This window comes from Bison bison, unplaced genomic scaffold, assembly GCF_000754665.1.
Source record: "Bison bison bison isolate TAMUID 2011002044 unplaced genomic scaffold, Bison_UMD1.0 scf7180017864312, whole genome shotgun sequence".
Taxonomy (NCBI): Eukaryota; Metazoa; Chordata; class Mammalia; order Artiodactyla; family Bovidae; genus Bison; species Bison bison.
The window spans coordinates 1,529,065-1,550,587 of NW_011494884.1; the positions used below are offsets into that span (position 1 = coordinate 1,529,065).

Consider the following 21,523-nt stretch of genomic DNA (forward strand, 5'->3'; position numbering starts at 1 on the left):
GGTCTTGCTATTTGTGTTTTTGTCTTAAAGTAAGTTAATTGAAAATCAAAATATAATTCCTTGCTTAGAAAAATCTTTCACCATCCTCTAATGAACAGGAAATTAAATCTCTGTAGTCAGAACCAGTTGCTTATCTACAACAGGATTAGAAATTTAAATGCTTAATTATATCATTGGGTCTTCTGTGGTTTGCTGGTTTTGAATTTTTTTCCCTCACTAAAAAAAAAAAGAATAAACATACAGGAATTTTTATTGGTTTTTTTTGTTTGTTTGTTTTGTTTTGTTTTTGCTGTTTGTTTTTAAATAGGCTCTGTCTTACAGATACTAGCCTGTGTGGGCTAAATATGTAAGAAGTTATTGTACGTCACTGTTTGTAATAATAAAGCCCCAAAGTGATCTCAGTGTCCATTAGGACTTCTTAAGTAAATTGCAGTGCATCTCTGCGCTGAGGTGGGGACGTGCAGTGGTTACAGAGCAGCACGGCTTTGTAGACGAGATGACTTACTTCCAAGACGAATGTATGTTTGTTTATTTTTGAAGTGTAGTTAATTTACAGTGTTGTGTTAGTTCCTGCTGTACATCAAAGTGATTCAGTTTTTTATATCTACACACACACACACACACACACACATACACACACACAGATGTATATGGGCTTCCCTGGTGGCTCAGATAGTAAAGAATCTGCCTGTAGTGTGGGAGACTTAGGTTTGATCCCTGGGTTGGGAAGATCTGGAGAAGGGCATGGCAACCCACTCCAGTATTCTTACCTGGAGAATCCCCATGGACAGAGGAGCGTGTGGGCTACAGTCTATGGGATTGCAGAGTCGTACACAACTGAACGACTAAACACACACATACGTGTATATACATGTATGTATATGAGATATGTATCAGATTTGTTTATTATATCTATTATATATGATGTTCTTTTTCAGATTCAGTTCTATTATAGTTTATTAAAAGATACTGGATAGTTCTCTGTGCTATACAGTAGGACCTTGTTGTTTTATCTATTTTATATATAGCAGTATGTATCTGATAATCCCAAACACCTAATTTATGTCTCCTCCTTCCCTCTTTGATATTCTTTTCTATGACTATGAGACTGTTTCTCTATTGTAAATAAGTTCATTTGTATCATATTTTGGATTCTGTGTGTGAAAGTCACTCAGTCATGTCCAACACTTTGCGACCCCATGGACTGCATCCATGGAATTCTTCAGGCCAGAATACTAGAGTGGGTAGCCTTTCCCTTCTCCAGGGGATCTCAACCCAGGGATCGAACCCAGGTCTCCCTCATTGCAGGCGGATTCTTTACCAGCTGAGCCACAAGGGTCCTGACCCAGGAATCAAACTGGGGTCTCCTGCATTGCAGGCAGATTCTTTACCAACTGAGCTATGAGGGAAGCGCATTTACATTCTGCATGTAAATGATATCAAATATATTTGTCTCTCTTTCTGACTTAGTTCACTAAGTAATAATTTCAGGTCCATTCATGTTGCTACAGATGGCATTATTTCATTCTTTTTTGTGGATGAGTAATATTCTGTTGGGTTTTAAGAATCCACCCACAATGCAGGAGACACAGGTTTGATCCCTGAGTCAGAAAGATCCCCTGGAGCAGGAAATGGCAACCGCTCCAGTATTCTTGCCTAGGAAATCTCATGGACAGAGGAGTCTTGGCAGGCTACAGTCCATGGGGTCACAAAAAGAGTCAGGCACGACTTAACAACAATAGTATTCCATTGTACATATATATCACATCTTTTTTATCCATTCATCTGTTGATGGACATTTAGGCTGCTTCCATATCTTGGCTATTGTAAATAGTGCTGCTTTGAACATTGGGGTGCGTGTCTTTTAGAATTAGGGTTTTCTCTGGATGTAGGCCCAGGAGCGAAATTGCTGGATCATAGGGTGGCTCTAGTTTTTTAAGGAATAAGGAATCTCCATACTGTTCTCCATAGTGGCAGCATCAGTTTACATTCCCACCAGCAGTGTAGGAGGATTCCCTGTTCTCATACCCTCTTCATCATTTATTATTTAGACTTTTTCATGATGGCCATTCTGACTAGTGAGAGGTGATACCTTGTATTTTTAATGCATTGCCCTAATAATTAGCAGTGTTGACCATCTTTTTTGTATGCTTATTGGCCATTGTGTGTTTTCCATGGAGAAATGTATTTGGGTCTTCTTCCCATTTTTTGATTGGGTTGTTTGTTTTCTTGTTATTGAGGTATATGAAGTTTTTGTATATTTTGGAAATTAAGCCCTTGTTGGTCACATCATCATACTTTCTCCCGTTCTGTGAGTTGTCTTTTCATTTCATTTATAGTTTCCTTTGTTGTGTAAAAGCTTATTAAGTTTTATTGGGTCACATTTGTTTGTTTTTGCTTTTGTGTCTGTTGCCTTGGGAGACCTAAGAAAAGGATTTATGCCAAGACAAATTTTTAAAAGAGGAAAGTAACAAGTGTAAAGAGTGGAGAGTTGTTGTCAAACAGGGAAGCCAGTGGAGGGGTTTAGTCCTCAGATGGTCGTCTCACAAGACACACAAGGAGGAGAGCTGGTGTACTGGACGGGGAAGTTTGTCCTAATCTGCCATTCTGCAGTCTGTGTAGGCAGTGAGCTTCTCTGAATGTCCCCATGCATGTTCAGATTCCATTGTTCCTGGGTGTGTGTCTGGACATTGTCCAGTTCTTCCAAATTGTGTTGCCCCCTGGGCATCCTTTCTTATATCAGAAAAATAAAGAAAATACATGATTGACATTGGACAGAAGGGACACTACATTTGAGCAAGTGTCCCTTTCTCCCTGCATTGTGTATTCTAGCCAACTGGCCCATCATTTGCCACTCTCATGCCCTCAAAATGTGTCTCTTCACAGCAACGGTGGCAGCCATGTACTACAGCTACTACATGCTGCCAGATGGCACCTACTGCCTGGCACCTCCCCCTCCAGGGGTTGACGTTGCCACTTACTACAGCACCCTGCCTGCCGGGGTGGCCGTGTCCAGCTCCACTGGAGTGACTGCCACTGCCCCACCCCCTCCAGGGACCACGCCACCTCCCCCACCAACCACGGCGGAGACGAGCAGTGGGGTGACCTCCACCACCATCACCACAAGGTATGCTCTCCTGCTGACCACCTGGAGCATGTGTATTCTTGGATTGGGCTTCTTTATAACGTGGGTCACACAGAGGGTCTCTGTTATCTGAGTATTTATTATCTAAGTCCCCACGTTACAGGGTTGATCATGAGGCACTTAGAGCAGTGAGATTTAACCAACTGAGAAAATTCCCTCACTGTTAGCATCCCACACCCCTCCCCTGAGCCCCAGCATCTGTTCTTTGTGTCACCATCTCAGGTAGACAGTATAGGGCATAGTCAGTATGGAGTCCAGTTATTTGCCAAAAACCCGGATTCCGTAAAGTTGATGCAAGTGGGAAACGGGAACCTGGCCGTCAGCCCAGCAAACCATTGACTCACAGAGCTAGCACGGCAGGGACTAAACCCCCAGCCCTTGTCAGGGGTGGTGTGGAGGGGACTCTGAGTGTCTCAGTTGACCAGGCACTTTGTAAGAGGCACTGGAACGTGCTGAAAATATGCTCAGGAAACTTGACAGAACACTTGGGTATTTTTGTAGAAATGACCCACTTTCTGAACGTGCTAGAAAGTCAAAGATGAAACTATGGGTGATGAATTATGCTAGCCAGCATTTTTAAGATAAAAAAATCCACACTTGGTTTATTCTTGGTTACTTCTGAGAATTAGCAATTGGAGGGAAACGGGAGGAGATGATCCTATTTTCATGACCTTAAGTGTCACTTTGAGTAAAACCCCTATTTTCACAATCAGCAATGATATTTCAGTCCCTGTTTCAAGTGGGTTGGCTTTGCTTCGTTTTCTGCAGTCCCAGTCATCTCAGATAAGCGCATCCCTGTCTCTGTGTAACTTACCTATTGGTGGGAACTGAGACAGTGCAAGTCGTCCTCCAGCCGCTGTGCTGGCTGCCCCGACCAGTGATCTGGGGGAGGGCCTAGTGCTGTGGGTGTGACTCTGTTCATCTTTGCAGTGCACTTGCTCCTGTGGCCACCATCATCCCCCCACCCCCCGACATCCAGCCTGTGATTGACAAGTTGGCAGAGTACGTGGCCAGGAACGGCCTTAAGTTTGAGACCAGCGTGCGGGCCAAGAATGATCAACGGTGAGTGAAAGAGTTTATATGGGATAGGTAGATGGTATTTGAGGTTTAGTTTAGCTTCTTTTTTTAACCTAGCTACATAATTCTTTATATATATACATATATATTTAATCCTATGTTTAGATAAATACATCTTGTTCAATTACTTTGAGTTGGGGTGGTGGTCTTCTTTATTGTTACAATTTTTTATTCATTCAGTTTGTTTTGCTTCATTTTTTAAAAATATTGGACCTGCCTAAAATAAAAGTCAGTAATTCATGCTTTTCAAGAATCTGCTGTTGAAGTTTAGACCCAACTTCACCTTGTGTTTTTAATCAAATAATGTTCCATGCTCAGATTGTTAATGTAAAAACAGGAGGCTGTGGTTGCAGCATGATCTTTGTACCGTGGATGAGCTCTCTGCCCCTGTCTCCCGGGTCTGTAAACTGAGTGGGGGGTGTTGTGGCTGCCACAAGGGGTTGTTGAGATCCTAGGAGTCAGTCACTGTGAAGTTGGAGCAGGTGTGGTTGGTCAGATCTGAGGTGTTGCAGTGAGCGTGTCTTATTGAATGGCTCAACCCTTCTCTGTTGCTAGGTTTGAGTTCCTGCAGCCTTGGCACCAGTATAATGCCTATTATGAGTTTAAGAAGCAGTTCTTCCTCCAGAAAGAAGGGGGTGAGAACGCACAGGTATGTGTGGGAAGAACGGTCTGATTCTCAAGATGTGTATTAATAGGGCTTATACATTTTACACTTGCTTTTAGGTGTAATGGATGTCTTGCTTTTAGGTGTAATGGATGTCTTGCTTTTACTGACTTACTTTCTCCCCTCTCTATGTTTTATACCTGTTAAAACCTTTGACCACATTCACAGTTCGTTGATGATCATTTGTCCAGTCAAGGGTGCTGCCCACCATTGTCCTTGAGGGCCGCCTGCTAGCAGCTCCCTTCACAACTTCCCTCCCTGCAAACGGCCCCACGTTTGATTCTTAGGTACCTGTTGGAAGCATTTCTTCCTGTCCTTATAATCCTTCTTCTACCTCTCCTCTCCTCTCCTTATTTACATGGACACCCTGATGTTTTTCAAAACCTGTTTTGGTAGAAAACATATCAGTGGATTTCCTCAGGTTTTTATCTCTGACTCCTCAAACTGAAGAAAACCGACTTATCTGCAGGTTCCAGGCATAATTTGGTGTTCTAAATGTGTTCTCAGTGATCCATTTCCACAGAAGTTGTGGGCATTTGTTCCCAAAATGGTGTTAGAGGGGAAATACCTCCTTATACGCCTCTTTTCGGTCTGTTCTATCAGAAAATAGTAAATCTGAGTTAGAAAGTATGCTCCTTAGTGTTACTTAGGCAGTAACATAGCAGTGCTATTGTCCCATGAAATATACACACACTGTGTCTGTTTCCTGACAAATCCTGCGTCATTTCCGGTGAGCAGTTCAGAGTCATGTTGTAACCTCTGCAGGCTGTGTCAGCGCCAGAAGAGACTCCTGCAGAGCCTGCTCCTGAAAAGCCGAGTGACGCTGGGGAAGATAGTGTGTCTGAAGACGCAGCCGACGCAGGGGGAAGAGGTGTCTCCTCAGGGAAGAAGGAGGCGTCGTCCAGCAGAGCTGTCCCAGACGGGAAGCTTGTGAAAGGTACGCTGCCCTCACTACCGAGAGTTCCATTCTTGATCTTGTACCTCGTAGGTGTCACTTTAAATTAACAAGGAAGAGTGCTAGACCACTCACGGTCAGCTGCCTTCAACCACAGGACAGGAGGGAATGGCTGCCCCTTTTAAGTTGCTGTAATGAAACTTGCTTACTTCATAGCATATGGGTTAGCCAGCAAGTTTGTTCAAGTTTTTCTGTACTGTCTTATGGAAAAACCTGAACAAGCTTTTTGGCCAACCCTATACTTTCTTGATTTTGAATTTGGGGTCATTTGGATACAAACTCATCTTAGGTATACATTTGTTTTTAACAGTCTGTACTTGTGTTAGGGCTAATGGAAGCGTTTAGAATTTTTCAAATAATATTTTGTACCCCCTTGGACTTCTGAAACTACATTCAGACTATTGTGCCGATGGAATTAGTTTTCTTTATTTGTTAAGGCAGTTCCCTTGAGGGTCTTTACCAGGCAGTATTCCATTCAGGTATTCCCAATGTGGGAGACCTGGGTTCGATTCCTGGGTCGGGAAGACCCCCTGGAGAAGGAAATGGCAACCCACTCCAGTATTCTTGCCTGGAGAATCCCATGGACAGAGGAGCCTTGTAGGCTACAGTCCACCGGGTTGCAAAGAGTCGGACACGACTGAGCGACTTCACTTTCACCAGGCAGTATTCCATTCACTCCATTCCAGTTTCCCTTTATGTTCTTGGGAGGAGTTTTTCGTCTACCAGGACAGACATATAGAAAGAAAAAAGCTGACACAGGCACATTAGCAGAGAACCCTGTGTGGGTAGAACATGCGAAGAAGCAGTGAATTCCACCAAGTGGGAACAAGAAAGGGCGTGCAGAGGGAAAGGGACTCCCAGAAACAGGCTCACACCCAGGCATGGGCGGTGCCATCTGAAACGCGTGGCTGGTTCAGAGATGGGAAGCGGTCTGAGTGACTCAGGTGTCAAGTGGGGCATCCCCACCAAGGTAGCCTCAGCCAGCTTGTGGGGCTCTGCCCTCCCGGTGGGTCCTGAGGCTCCCGACAGGGGCAAAACACCTTACAGCTTAGATCAGAGGAGTCTCTTTGCCCCATGTGGGGAGTGTGTGAAGCAGAAACCACGTGGGAGGTTTGCAGTGAAGCTGATGGCCTCAGGTGGAGGAGGGGCACTGGAGCTAGTGCTGGGGCGAGAGGAGAGGCAGGAGGTGCAGGATGGGCCAGGACCACAGGAGGGCCTTTCCCAGCAACCAAAGACAAGGTTCTCAAGAGTGACCAGAATGACCCAAACGAATAACTAGGGAACCAGTGATTTAGGAGAGTAGGAAAGCATCTGTAAGCCTCTCAGCATAGGAGGTTCCCTGAGCATGCGTGTTTCATCTCTCACCCCTCCCAGCTGTCTTCAGACTCTCCTTGGAATAACCAAAGGAATGTAGTAAGTAGAGAGTAAAAACCGTTACTAGTAAAGCAATTATTCTTCAATTAAAAATTATAAAAGGAGGGTGGGGTTGGTTACTGCTCCAAAAGCTGGGGGAACATGCTTAAGAAAGACAAGCCGGCCCATCTGGACTTTAGTTAATAGGAACAAGCCGGACATTTGGGGAGTCAGTGGCAGTGACCCCCAGGAGAACCCACTGTCAACCAAAGAAGGGAGCAGGCCAAAGACCAGAACAGCCAGGAGCATCTGAGGACAGCTGGGCCCTGTCAGTGTGATCCAATGCAGTGGGTCAGCCCCTCAGCCAAGGTTACTGCCCTCCATGAGGCACCCTCCACTCTCCTGTGAGTGCCCGGTAATTCAGCAGATGAAACCATGCTCGCCTCCTTGCACTCTCTGAGCCTGAGACGCCTGAGAGCTGCAGGTGTCTAACAGAACCCACCCTGCCCGAGACAGGTCACTGCACCTGCAGAGAAGCAAGAGTTCAGAAGGACATGCATCTGAGCCCTTGGAAGCAGTTACTAAGTTATAGAAAAATTCTGTTACTCTCTGATTTCTATTCTCACAGAATTAAAAGGTACTGTAAAATTAGTGTAACTGATAATCCAACATCTGGAAAAGATTTAGAAAAAGATTGCCAATTTTTAAAATATAATAAAGCACTCAAAATCAGATTGGATGAGAAAACAAGTTCAGAATTTTCCTCAGATTTCCAAGGAAAAGGATAAAGATGGAAGAAAAGCCATCTAGAAAGAAAAATAGGTTGTTCTCCACAGGGGGAAAAAAGCAGGCTGGCACATTAGACATGTATCTGTGGCATTAAATGCCAGGGAATTAAGGTATATCAGATTCTGAATGCAAAGTATTCTAAACGCTGGAGCAGAGTTTACAGATGTGGCATGCCCTAAAATAGTCAAAGAAAGTGAAAACGACTATTATCAAAAAATTATCAAATGTAGTGAAAACTTAAAAGAAAAACCTATAACTTCTTATGCTTGTGTTGGTAAAGAAAAAATGAAAACAAACCAAGCATTCAACTCAAGAACCTAGGAAGAAACTATAAAATGCATGTAAGGAAAGCAGAAAAGAAAATCACTAAAAAAAGCAGAAATCAGTGAGGAAATACTAAAAGACCAGTAAAACTTTTCATCATTGTGCAAGTTTAATACAGTGTAGAAAAGAAAGCAAATGCACACATAATGGGAAAAAAAGGAAGAAAAAAACTTATTTTTAAGTACACAGAAACAATATATATAACTAAATTTGAAAATTTTGAAAATAAATGATAAAATTGTCTAAGAAAGTATGAATTGCTAAAATGATCTCCAGAGAGGCAGTAAAATAGATCTATAGGCCTAAAAGAATTTAGAAAACATTGGTCAATGAAATACCTCTAAAATCAGGCAGGCCAGGACAAAGTCAAGGTCAGGGTAATTGTGATTTAAGCTCCTCCAGAGCCCAAAGATGGAAAGTTTAAAAGTTCATGAGCCCCAGTACCTTAGCCTGACAAAGCCTAGCAATGTGCAGGCCAGGAGCCCTGGGAAGCCCAGGTGTTAGCTTCTTAGATGGAAGCAGGTTCGGAAGGCAGTAAGAGCAAGTGTGGGCAGGTGGGGTTCCTTGCAGAAGTCCCAGTGTGGCACCGTGCCACAGAATCTCCCAGTACAGCCAGTCTTAGCACCAGACAGGTGCCGGAACAGCACCCACAGTTCCCGAGATGCTTATGAGACAGCTTCCCTAGTATGACAATAACTGATGTTGAAAAAACAGGCTCTCCATTTGAAAAAAATTAGACTATTACACCCCACTTGACAATAAATAATGATTCCAGACAAAGTGTTTAAATGCAGAAACTAAAACCATGAAAGGAGAAGAAAATTAGATAGTTCTTTCCTAGTCTTTAGAGTTGGAAAGGACTGCCTAAGAATTTAAGCCATAAATGATAAAGGAAGATTAATAGGTCTGACGGGAGCTGGGCCCATATAGAGTTGAAAGACAAATGTCAGGACAGCAGTGATTGCTAATAATAACAGAAGATAAAAGGTCAAAATCCTTGCTATATGAAGAGCTCTTGTGAATCAATAAGAAAAGTCACTGCAGTAGAAAAACAAAGGGCACGAAAAGATAGTTCACAAAAGAAAAATAGGTGGTACGTGACCAGATTTTTAAAATATATCTTCACTGACAAGATACTGTTCTTTGCCTCCACTTTGGTAAGTTAAAGTAAAAGAGAGGGTGTGGGCGGCTGGGCCCTCACACACCGTCCGTGGAGTGTTGTTGATAAGACCTCTCTAGAGGAGGAAGCCTGATGGTGGAGACCCACCTTAAACACAGACGCCCTCCCGCTCCTGGAAATGGCTGGTTCCCCAGGCTGTCTCGGCCAGGTGTTCATCACAAGGCTCATGAGCTTTCAAAAGTAAAAAATTGGGAACAGCTGTGGGAGATTGAAATAAACTGGCAGGTCCACACTAAGGATATGACTTCCATTTATTAAAATGATGTATGTTGACATGGAAAGATGTCTACACTTGTTAAGTGGAAATAATAAGCGGGCTAAAACCTGTAAAGCATGGTCCCATTGTCCTGTATTAGTGCACATGCGCATGTTTGTGCCTCGGAACCATCCACTGATAATATTCAGATCGTTTTTTTCCCATATCCAAATTGCAGTTGGTCTTTCATTTTGTTCACCTGTGTTTTCACAATTTCCCACCAAGAACATATTTTACCATAGAAGTTAAAAGTTATTAATGACCTTAAGAAAGGAAGCATATCTGATGTGGAAGGCGGAGGGCCAGACACTGTGGGTTCACGCACAAGTGTTTCCTGAGAGTCGGTGCAGACCTGGGCCACATTAGTGCTGCAGTCCTTGCCTGTTCCAGGCTCCAGGTGAGCAGACCACACACTCAGTACAAACTGTGAAGAGTGGCCTGAAGGAGGAGAGGCCAGCAGGCCCTGCCGAGGAGAGGCTTCATTTGAGGAGAGCCGAGGAAGAAAGCCAGGCGAGGAAAAGCGGGCGACAGCTCCAGTCGGAGGACAGGGCTGGCCTGGAACACAGTGGGAGAGGTGGCCAGGAGCCTGGGCTGCCTCCTAACACAACAGGACACTGAAGGCTGTAAGAAGTGCTCTTCACATGTTATGATGTGACTTGCAAATAAGCTTCCATGTAGAAGCAATAGTTGTAAATTGAATAATTCTACAAAGGAAGTAATTCCTAATCGCCTGCTTTCTGGCTGAGCTACATTGGGAAAGTTACTTCAACTTTTTAACCTGCTTCCTTATCTGTAATGGGGAGGCCTGCTCATTTCTGTCTCTTCCTGGGGTCGCAAATGTGAAGTGAGGTGAGGCGTGTAGACTGCGTATTAGTTCTCTTATTTTAAGTCACTTAAAAGTATATGCATGGTGTTGGCGTGCATTAAGCTGTGTTCCAGATGTTTTCCTTTTAATGTATTTGTTGGTTGAATTTATTTTAGTTTGGAGGCCTGAAGATGGGGAGTAATTGTTTTAAAATTGTTTTATGATATAGTACTTTAGCCCCAAGTTAACTTGAGTAATTCTGATTAACAGTTAACTGAAGTTTTCTTTTATAGTGACATGTTTCTTTGACTTTGATTTATTAAAGAGACCTAGAGGCAATACAGGGTTAATGTTATGATACTTTTTTCTTATGAAAAATTTCAAACAAGTGCAAAAACAGAGTCTGGCAGAATAGTCACCACACACACGTGCAGCACTGAGCGTCCAGCTCCCGTGGCCAGCACGGACTGATTTTATCTATACACTCAGTCCAGCCCACCCCTAGGATATTCTGAAGCAGATTCCAACATCTTGGCGTTTTATCCATCAGTGTGAGTGCATGTATCTCCAAAAGATAAGGGCTGTTCTTAACCACAGCGATTAATATTGACTCTCCCAACAAAGTGTATTTTTCCTTCTGTGTTCTTTGTCTGGGGTTTATTAGGAACGTGCACCACCCTGCACAGTCCAAGTGCATAGCATTGCATACTCCACACAGAGACTGATTTTGCCCCTTTGATTCTGACTATAAAAAAGCGCTTTGTGTGTGCCTTAGTCGCTCAGTCGTGTCTCTTAGCCACCCCATGGACTGTAGCCCTCTAGACTCCTCTGTCCATGGAATTCTCCAAGCAAGAATACTGGAATGGGTAGCTGTTCCCTTCTCCACGGGATCTTCCTGACCCAGGGATCAAACCCGGGTGTCCTGCATTGCAGGCACATTCTTTACCATCGGAGCCCATCAGGGAAGCCCACTTTACCAACATTGAACATCTTAGAGTGTGCTTTATAGCTTGAGGTGATTATTGACAAGAGATGATTATATGTTGCTGAATGGGTTATTTGCCAGCTTCAAGTCACACATGGATTTGGAACCATAAAATGCTGAAAGTGGGGATGCCTCGGGGGTCAGCTGAGTCAGCTCACCCTCACAACCCCAGCCACTTCAGAACCTGCCTTCATTAACCCAGATCCACTTCTTCTCAGAGTCAGCCCATTTGTGCTGCACTTAAAATCACCCTTCATTGAGGTTTACTTGAATAGCTTCATCAGTAATAACACATGGTTTTTAAAACAAAGTATCTTATTACAACCAATTAGGTGTCCTTAGGAGCCATTTACCTAGTGTCTGAGGAAGAAGGGACCCAGTGAGTGAGTGATGAGTGGATGGGGGGAAGGGGAAGAAGATTGTTTCCTTTTGGGCCTTTGTATTTCTCTTAAAGTAAAAATTCCAAATATTCTAGGAGAGAAAAAATTTGAACCACCTAAATTTTTGTTATCTTTGGTTTAAAATTGTCTTACAGGTTCAGAGAATAGTTTGACATAATGCCTGGCACAAAGTAGGCACCCAGTCAAATGTTTGCTGAATAAAGGAAGAGATTATCTTGCTTTTGTTTAAAAAAAAAAAAAAAAGTTTATTTTATATAGTTGGGATTTTTTTTTTTTAGAAGTAACTTTTAATAGTGGAGTCGCATCATATGCTTACTTATAGAAACTCAGCTATGTGCTGAGCCCAGAAAAAGAAGGAAAATATCAACAAAAATTGACCATTTGGCCCTGAAGTGACCCCAGCTGGCACTCGGTGTGTGCGTCCTGACGTGGCCCGAGTTGGAGCCAGTGCTTTGCAGTGCCCTGCATCTGGCCTGGGGTGTGTGACATCCTTCTAAAGGCTCTCTGACATCTTGGGCACTACCTACGGCCCCTAGACCCTCCCTCTGCGTAAGATGTGGCTCCACTCCAGATGTTGCTCCCACCAACTGATGCTCATGTGAATGGTGGGGCCGAGATTTTTGCTCTGTGCTTCCAGTTACTTAAAAATGTATTACCATTTTCACCTTTTCTCAATAGCTTCATTTGCTCCAATAAGCTTTGCAATCAAGGCCAAAGAAAATGATCTACTTCCCCTGGAAAAAAATCGTGTTAAGCTAGATGATGACAGTGATGATGATGAAGAAAGCAAAGAAGGCCAAGAAAGTTCTAGTAGTGCTACAAACACTAACCCGGCAGTTGCCCCACCCTGTGTAGTTGTTGAGGAGAAGCGGCCTCAGCTTACCCAGGAGGAGCTAGAAGCAAAGCAAGGTTTGTCAAATGTTTTAAACTTCTTAAAAGAAAAGTATGTACATACAAGATTAACCTACTAAGCCAAAAGTGCGGGACTGCCGACTAGAGTCTCCAGCCTTTGGAAGCCGACCACTGGGGAGCTGTGTGATGTTTTTGTTCAGCTGAGAAGCTCTCAGTCAAGTGAGGAGCACTGCTGTTCATTAAGCTCAGATGCAGTGCCCTCGGCGATTTGTTTTCCGAGGAGGAGCTGAGAGTGGCCAAGAGTGCTTTAATAGCAGCCCTGGGGCAAATGCTCAGCCCATGTTCCCAGCTCGGGTTAATGTTTTGAGCCAGCAGGTGCCCTTCTGTGAGGCCTCTCCCTACAGAACCAGGGCCCCTGCTGGTTTTCAGACTGCGGCTCGTCTTTATGGGTCACAGTGTGGCCGCCGTTCGCCTCTGATGCATGACCAGCAGTGTTCTACCCTTCTTTCAAAATAAGCACTGTTCTTCTGGTTTTGTGAATTGCTTTTTCTATGTATACACAGACAGATCACATAGCATTGATAAAAGATAACTCTTTAACCACAGGAGGTCCTAGAACTTGCGATATGCTGTAGTTCCTCTCCCCAGCACACGTGTGTTCATGCCTGTGTTGCTAAATCTACATTTACTGCGTGTGAACTCAACTGTGTGTCGGTTCATTTGGCATAAAACACTTTTCACAGAGTGTTCATTGCCTGGTATGGCTGTTTGGGCACTTGTATATGAGAACCATTCCAAGAGTCTCATCATTCCAGGTTTCACTGCTATGGAACCCCATCAGCTTTCTGACTTTGAGTTTGAAAGTAAATTTATGAAAAGTACTAATAATAAGCATTATAAACTAATTCTCTCAGAAATCTGTTTGCCTGATTTGTTGACCTTTCCTGAAATCAGTATCATGTTCATGTTTTTAAAGTAACTGCATTGTATCTCATGGCCATGCTACTGCCCGTGAAAATTAAGACAGCAAGGTATTTATACAATACTGCTTGCTCTAAACATCTTTTTTCTTTGTTTATTCCTTAAGCAAAGCAAAAGTTGGAGGATCGACTGGCAGCTGCTGCCAGGGAAAAGCTGGCCCAAGCGTCTAAGGAATCAAAGGAGAAACAGCTCCAAGCAGAACGTAAAAGAAAAGCCGCTTTATTTTTACAGACCTTAAAAAATCCTCTGCCAGAAGCAGAAGTCGGAAAAGTTGAAGAGAGTCCTTTCAGCATAGAGGTGAGTTTTAAAAGGGTCCACATCAGTGCTCTGAACTAAGCACCATTGGTAGAAGTACCTGCGTGTGAATCCTGCAGCCTCTCAGCTCTCGAGCTGCGTGAAGGCTATGAGCAGCCCCTGCGCTTCTCCCCGGTGGGATGGAGCGCCTGTCCAGGCAGACCGTGGAGGGACCATGGAGTTCAGTTCCAGACCTGGCAGCAAAGTGAGGCACGCACATTTCTTGGTTTCCCCATGTGTGTAACAGTTATTACACTATACCGTAGTCTCTGAAGTGTGCAAGCACATATGCCTGAAAGATAAATCTATACTTTAATTTAAAAATCCTTTGATGCCCAAAAATGCCAGCCATCATCTGAGCCTTTAGCAAGTCGTAACCTTTTTGCAGTAGTAACTTCGCTGATCACAGATCAAATAATGAAAAAGGTTTGAAATAATGCAAGAATTAACCAGACTGTGACACAGATGTGAAGTAAGCATATGTCGTTGGGAGGATGGCCTTAATAGATTCACTTGGCACAGAGGTGCCACAAACCTGCAATTTGTAAAAAAAAAAAAAAAAAAAACAGTATCTGTGAATTCCAACAATTTGGGAAAAAACAAACCATAGTATCTGTGAAAATGAGGTCTGCCTGTACTGTATAGCTGGCGTCAGCAAGAGTCTGATGAAAATTCCCATAACTCACATACACACACCACATTCTGGGTGCAGGGTCAGAGTCCAGGCCTCTGGGCCCAGGTTGGGAGCCTGTGCTTTGTGGTGACCTCACAGGAGCAACGGAACTTCACCTCGCACCCACCTCAGGCCTGGACAGACCCACCAGAGCACTCATGTTCCTGCCGTCACAGCAACCCTGAGCTCACACTTAGGCTTACGGTCTTACTCAGGGATCTAGGTTACTATCAGCACTTCAATTAAAAGAAAAGATAAGATACAGTCACTGTCATCTTCTCTTAAGACAAGTTGTGAGGTCAGAGCCTCACAACTCTTTCGTAAGCTGTAGGACCAGAACTTAGCCCCCTGGCCCATTTCCTCCCTTCAGAAGGCTGTGGAGGGGGGCTTGGACCACTCAGAGCAGGGCTCACGCCACTTCACCAAGTGTCCCCGAAATGTCTTTTGCAGCTCTTTCCCCTGTAATGTAGAACGGGCCCTGTGCGTCTTTTACTTTAATTACGTTGACATTTCTAAGAGTTTAGAGCCATTATTCACAACTGATTTTTGCTACATGTAGCCACAGGTTTATTTGTTTCTCCATGGAAAGCAGCATTTTTCAGCATTGTGTTGAAGGTCAAATCGGCTTTCTCACCTCAGGAGTCAGTCAGAAATTCAAATCTGGCAGGAGGCCTCAAAAATAATAGCTGGATCAGACTGGGGAACAGCGAGCGCTGGCTTACATGGCACCTTCAGACGCGTCCGTCCCCCCTTGGGGAGGGCCTCGCTGCCACCAGCCGGGCCAAAAACAGGAAGGCACCCTCGGTCATCGCCCAGCTTTGGGAGGACCTCTGGACCAGTGCAGGGGTGAAACTGGCAGCCACTAAGACTGCGTTAGATGTAAAAGGAAGAAGAGGCAGGATATGGAGTAGCTCCACTTTTATGGTTGCAGCTGTAAAAATTATGCATATAGCACCAGGGCAGGGAACTTAGGAAGACAGGGAACTGCCTCCACGGGAGGGGTGTGAGTGGCTATTTTCATTTTCCTTATTGTTTGGATGTCACTTGGGCAGTGAATAAAGGACTTAATTAAAAGTTTTCCACATACATAGATACTTTAACCAATTATTCTACATGGGTGCATCTATATTTTCTAATAAAATTGTGTCTAAATGCAAACTCAGTCACAGCCAGAGTCATTCATCCTTAATCCAGTTTTTCTGTCTGCTGTACTGCCAGTATTGTCACAGGTACCAGAATCGCTTCTCTATAAACACAAGATAGCCTGAGACTTGGGTTCGTACCCTGTTTGTCTTTTTTGTGGCATCTCCCACTGTGTTCTTTTCAAGCATGTATTTTAAATCTGTAGTACCTTAGAAATGAGTGCTTATGCTTCATGTTTAAATCATTGGGTCGATCTTCCTGGACATCTAGTGGGAAAGATTATAGCTACTAAACTATTTCAACAAAAATGTTAACAGTACTTGCAGGTGGTGATATCTTTAATGACTTTGAAACAAAATACGTGAATTAAATTGGCAGCTATCATAAATGAGATTCACACTTGAAAATATTTTCAGTCTAAAGCAGTTTCTGGAGACAGGTGACCCTGACTCTGTTGACCGTTTCCTGTGCACTTAACTCCCAGGCTGACATGTCCGACCCCACTGCTCAGGTGTATTATTTCAGTGTCCAGGGGACTTGGAGTTCAGTGGCGTCAATTTTGGTTCCAGCTTGTGCTTCTTCCAGCCCAGCGTTTCTCATGATGTACTATGCATATAAGTTAAATAAGCAGGGTGACAATATACGGCCTTGACGGACTCCTTTTCCTATTTGGAACCAGTCTGTTGTTCCATGTCCAGTCCTAACTGTTGCTTCCTGACCTGCATAGAGATTTCTTAAGAGGCAGATCAGGTGGTCTGGTATTCCCATCTCTTTCAGAATTTTCCACAGTTGATTGTGATCCACACAGTCAAAGGCTTTGGCATAGTCAGTAAAGCAGAAATAGATGTTTTTCTGGAACTCTCTTCCTTTTTCCATGATCCAGTGGATGTTGGCAATTTGATCTCTGGTTCCTCTGCCTTTTCTAAAACCAGCTTGCACATCTGGAGTGATGCTTGGTATGTAATAAACACTTGGTAACTGTTCATTGGATGCATGACCATCAGTCCTTTCACACATCAGCCCTTATATCAAGCTAATCTGCATGTGCTGTGCGCTGTTCACTCCTCCCTGCTCTCGGAAGCACGGGCCCTACTCAGGGTTTTACTGTATGACGGCTCCTGTGACTTGTGCGCTCACTGAGGTGAGTGTACCCACAGAGTAAATCCCTGACCGTGGAATTGTTATTACATTTCCGATTTTTAAATTTAATTCACCATTAAATTAGGCCCTACTCAGGGTTTTACTGTATGACAGCTCCTGTGACTTGTGCGCTCACTGAGGTGAGTGTACCCACAGAGTAAATCCCTGACCGTGGAATTGTTATTACATTTCCGATTTTTAAATTTAATTCACCATTAAATTAGGCCCTACTCAGGGTTTTACTGTATGACAGCTCCTGTGACTTGTGCGCTCACTGAGGTGAGTGTACCCACAGAGTAAATCCCTGACCGTGGAATTGTTATTACATTTCCGATTTTTAAATTTAATTCACCATTAAATTAGGCCCTACTCAGGGTTTTACTGTATGACAGCTCCTGTGACTTGTGCGCTCACTGAGGTGAGTGTACCCACAGAGTAAATCCCTGACCGTGGAATTGTTATTACATTTCCGATTTTTAAATTTAATTCACCATTAAATTAGGCCCTACAGTGATTATTGCGGTCCCGGACTGGGGTGGGACGTTTTTGTTTTTTTGTCTCCCTTGTGTATGAACATAGCTTTGTTGCCTCCCTGCCAGCGCTGGTTATCATCCGCCTTAATTCTCAGTCTGACAGGTGGGAAAATATGTTATCTCTTTGGTTTAACTGCATATTCTAATTATAGGGGACATTGAGTAACTTTTCACAGGTTTCACGGCCTTTCTGTTCTCCTGCTGAGAACACTCTCTATGGCCTTTGCTTTTCTCCTGGCTGACTGTCTGTCTCTGCTGTTTTTGTGTTAGCTCTGTGTCATCAGCATTACCAACAGTTTCTTTTTTGTCTTTTAATCTGCCCCACTGGGAATTTACTTCACTTTGAGGAGCATATAGCTAGGCACAATACAAACCACTAAATCACATCTTTTCCCACTAGTGTAAAGGGCTCCCTTTATTGTATACTAAATTCCCGCTTGTGTTTGGTCTATTTTTACATTCTTGTCTGTTAGTTCCATTGGTCTCTTTGTTAGGAGAGGTGATTTTATGTTTAGGTATAACTTCTAAGGATGTCTTGAAGTGTATTTATTGACATGGACAGATACTAGTTACGTTAAATGTTTAAGCGGTGTATAAAATATATACAAACCTGTTCATGAGTAGCACTTGGAAATCTGTGTATATACCGTCCCATTTTGTGTATGTGTGTCTGTGCACACGTGCACTGTTAATTCAAAATGAAGAGAAATCAGAAGTTTTGAATCAAGTCTCTGTTGAATCATGGCATCATTTCCGTGGTAACAACGGACTTCAGTACTTTGTTTAGATGCAGTAACTTTTTTCAGGTTAATGATCCTGCCAGGTTTAAGGTCCAGCAAGAGTTTGAAAAGAAAAGGGGAACAAAAATAACCCATGTTTGCTGAGCCTCTGTGATAATTCCGGGAGCTTTGGGGTATGAATTAGAAACCTGTTTCTCATAACCAGTCACTTTTGAGTGGTTGGCATCTACACGTGAACATTTCTACCACACCGGCCCTGTAAGGTGCAGAGCAGCTCTGAGTGTGTGGGTGAGGGCCCCGGGCCCCCAGGACAGCAGAGGGGGCACCGGGACTGTGAGGAACCTGGATCATTTGGAGAGGTGACAGTAGCGAGGAGGCCCAGAGGCTCACCTGTGGGGGAGGCCGGTGAAGCCTGTGCAGGCAGTGATAATGCCTGCAACCCTGCATCGAAGGGTCTGTGGAGGAGGCGCAGAACAAGTCAGTGACACAGGCAGGTCTGGGAGAGGCTGGACCACTGGCTGCAGTACAAGTGGGACACTGACGAGCTAAAGCAGTGTTTCCACGGGAAGGATATGTATGGAGTAGCATTGGCAAGGCTGGCAGCAGCACGCCCAAGCAAACACAGCTGATGAGAGGGGAGGAGAGGGTGCCAACAGAGTGGAAAATGCAGGGTCATCTGGACAGAGGCCTCAGCAGTCAGACCTGGGCCATTGCCCTGCTGGGAGGGTTGCAGGGCATGCCCAGCACGGGTAGAAATTTGCAAATACAGTTCTAGAGGATGCATTTCAAAGTCTGATTTCAAACGTTACCTTGAGTCTTTTGCATGATTATCCCATTTCCTAGTTAATGTAGTGTTACTTCAGAAATAAGATTTTATTTTAAAATGTGTGTTAGTCTGCTTTTGAGCAATTTGTTTTCCCACAGCAGGAAATAGTAGTTGCTAGTTTGTGTGTTAACTTGTTGACAAATACTTCATTGTGATCAAAGACAGATTAATATTTTTCAGTGTTACCAACAAAAGGGATGTCAGTTTTTAAATACGCCTATGAGTATCTGATCTTTCTAAAGTTCCTTTTGATTTTGCCCGCTCACAACTCAAACCAGCCTATGCTCTCCCCACTGCCCATGATGATTTGTGCCTTAGTCATCCTTGCTGTAATATTAACATTCCGTCCCTGAGAGGCCGCTTTGCTTGTTTGGCACTGGTTGCCATGTGGTTCTGTTGCTGTGTCTCCTGTGGGCATCACGGGCAGCTTCTCACAGGTCACTGTGTGCAGGGCCTTAGCCAGACACCTTCAGAAACCAGACACAGGACATGTGGGGCTGCAAGGAAGGTCTTGACTCAGCAGTGGCTTAGTCTCTCAGGTTATTCATATAATTTATAGTATAAATTAACGGGTCATTTGCCTCCTTCAGGATATACACTATACAGTATGGTAGCTGCTAACCACATGTGGCAATCTCAGTTTTGTTTCTGTTAAAGTTTTTTTTTTTTTTTTTTTTAATGTAGACCATTTTTAAAGTCTTTATTGAATTTATTACAGTATTGCTTCTGTTTAATGATTTGATTTTTTTGGCCAGGAGGCATGTGGGAGAGACCAGGGATCAAGCCTGCACCCCCTGCATTGGAAGGCAGAGTCTTAACCACTGGACCACCAGGGGACTCCCTGGCAATTTCAGTTAAACTTAATTAAAATTTGGGCTTCAGGTCCTTGACCACACTAGCCATATTTCAGGTGCTCCATAGCCACACGTGGCTGGTAGCTAAATGCAGCAGATGGTGCAGAAACAACATTTCCACCACCACAGCACGGTCTACATTACAGAGCTAGCTGGGTTTTCATTCTTTTTTGCCAGTAGTTTAAAAATCCATATTGCTGTGTCAGTCAGGGCTCTATATTATACATGCTAGAAACCTACCCTACTGCCCCCAAACGACTTAAGCAAAACCACTAACTAGTTGGGTTTGCTTTCTGAGTTGTGAGGGTAGCCTAGCTCACAGGACGTCACAAGGCATCTCAAGGATGCATCCACAGGCCCAGCCTCCCCTGGCTGGCCACACTCTCCAGCTCTGTATTGTGACAGCTGTCATAAAATCAGTGTGCATTAAAAATAAATAAATAAAAATTGATAAATTTCTGTGTAGCCATTTTAATACTAAAGATGGAAGAAAAACATTTTTGGCATATTATTCTTTATTATTTCAAGAAAGATAAAAAATACAACTGAAATGCCAAAAAAGAAAATGTGTGCAGTGTATAGAGAAGGTGCTGCAGAAGATCAGATGTGTTAGAAGTGGTTTTTGAAGTTTAGTGCTGGAGATTTCTCACTAGACAAGGCTCCATAGTTGGGTAGACCAGTTGATAGCTTTCAAATTGAGACATTAATTAAGAACAATCAGTGTTATACCACCTGGGAGATAACTGACATACTCAAAATATTCAAATCAGGCACTGAGGATCATTTGTACCAGCTTGGTTGGGTTAATCACTTTGATGTCTGGACTCCATGTAAGTTAAGCAAGAAAACCTTCTTGACCATACTTCCCCATGCAATTCTTTACTGAAATGTAATGAAACAGTCCATTTTTAAAACAAATTGTGACAGGTGATGAAAGTAGATACAATAATGTGGAACAGAAGAGATCATGAGGCAGGCCAAATGCACCAAAGGCCAGTCTTCATTCAAAGAAAGTGACATTGTGTATATAGTAGTATTGGAGGTGAGTCCTCTATTATGAGCTACTTCCGGAAAACCAGACGGATTAATTCCAACAAGTACTGCTTCAAATAGACAAACTTAAAGCAGCACTCAACAAAAAGCATCTGGAAATAGTCGACAGAAAACAAATAATCCTCCATTGGGGTAACACAAGATCACGCATTTCTTAATGATCAGGCAAAAACCACCTGGCTGAGGAGGCAGCTGTTTCCTTGGCTGAGAAGTTCTGATCCATCTGCTGTATTCACCAGATATCGCACCTTCAGATGTCCATGTATTTCGGTCTTTACAAAGTTCTCTTAGTGGAAAAAATTTCAGTTTCCTGAAAGACTATAAAAGGCACCTGGCTCAAAAAGATAAAAAGTGTTGGAAAGATGGAATTACAAAAGTGAGAGAAGTCGCTTAGTCATGTCTGACTCTTGGCAGCACTATGGACTGTAGCCCACCAGGCTCCCCCTCCATCCATGGGATTTTCCAGGCAAGAATACTGGAGTGGGTTGCCATTTTTTTCT

At 43.5% G+C, this 21,523-nt stretch overlaps 1 protein-coding gene across 4 annotated transcripts in view; it reads left to right on the top strand.

Annotated features, from left to right (window-relative positions):
• The window catches only part of SFSWAP (splicing factor, suppressor of white-apricot family), an 81,829-nt gene that overhangs the window by 35,045 nt on the left and 25,261 nt on the right, over nucleotides 1–21,523 (top strand). For all 4 annotated transcript variants that reach the window (XM_010852443.1, XM_010852444.1, XM_010852445.1 and 1 more), the window contains 6 exons: nucleotides 2,887–3,127; nucleotides 4,076–4,207; nucleotides 4,778–4,871; nucleotides 5,652–5,823; nucleotides 12,613–12,843; nucleotides 13,874–14,064. In XM_010852443.1, the coding sequence (XP_010850745.1) occupies nucleotides 2,887–3,127; nucleotides 4,076–4,207; nucleotides 4,778–4,871; nucleotides 5,652–5,823; nucleotides 12,613–12,843; nucleotides 13,874–14,064 (1,061 nt within the window). The remainder of the gene's footprint in view (nucleotides 1–2,886; nucleotides 3,128–4,075; nucleotides 4,208–4,777; nucleotides 4,872–5,651; nucleotides 5,824–12,612; nucleotides 12,844–13,873; nucleotides 14,065–21,523) is intronic.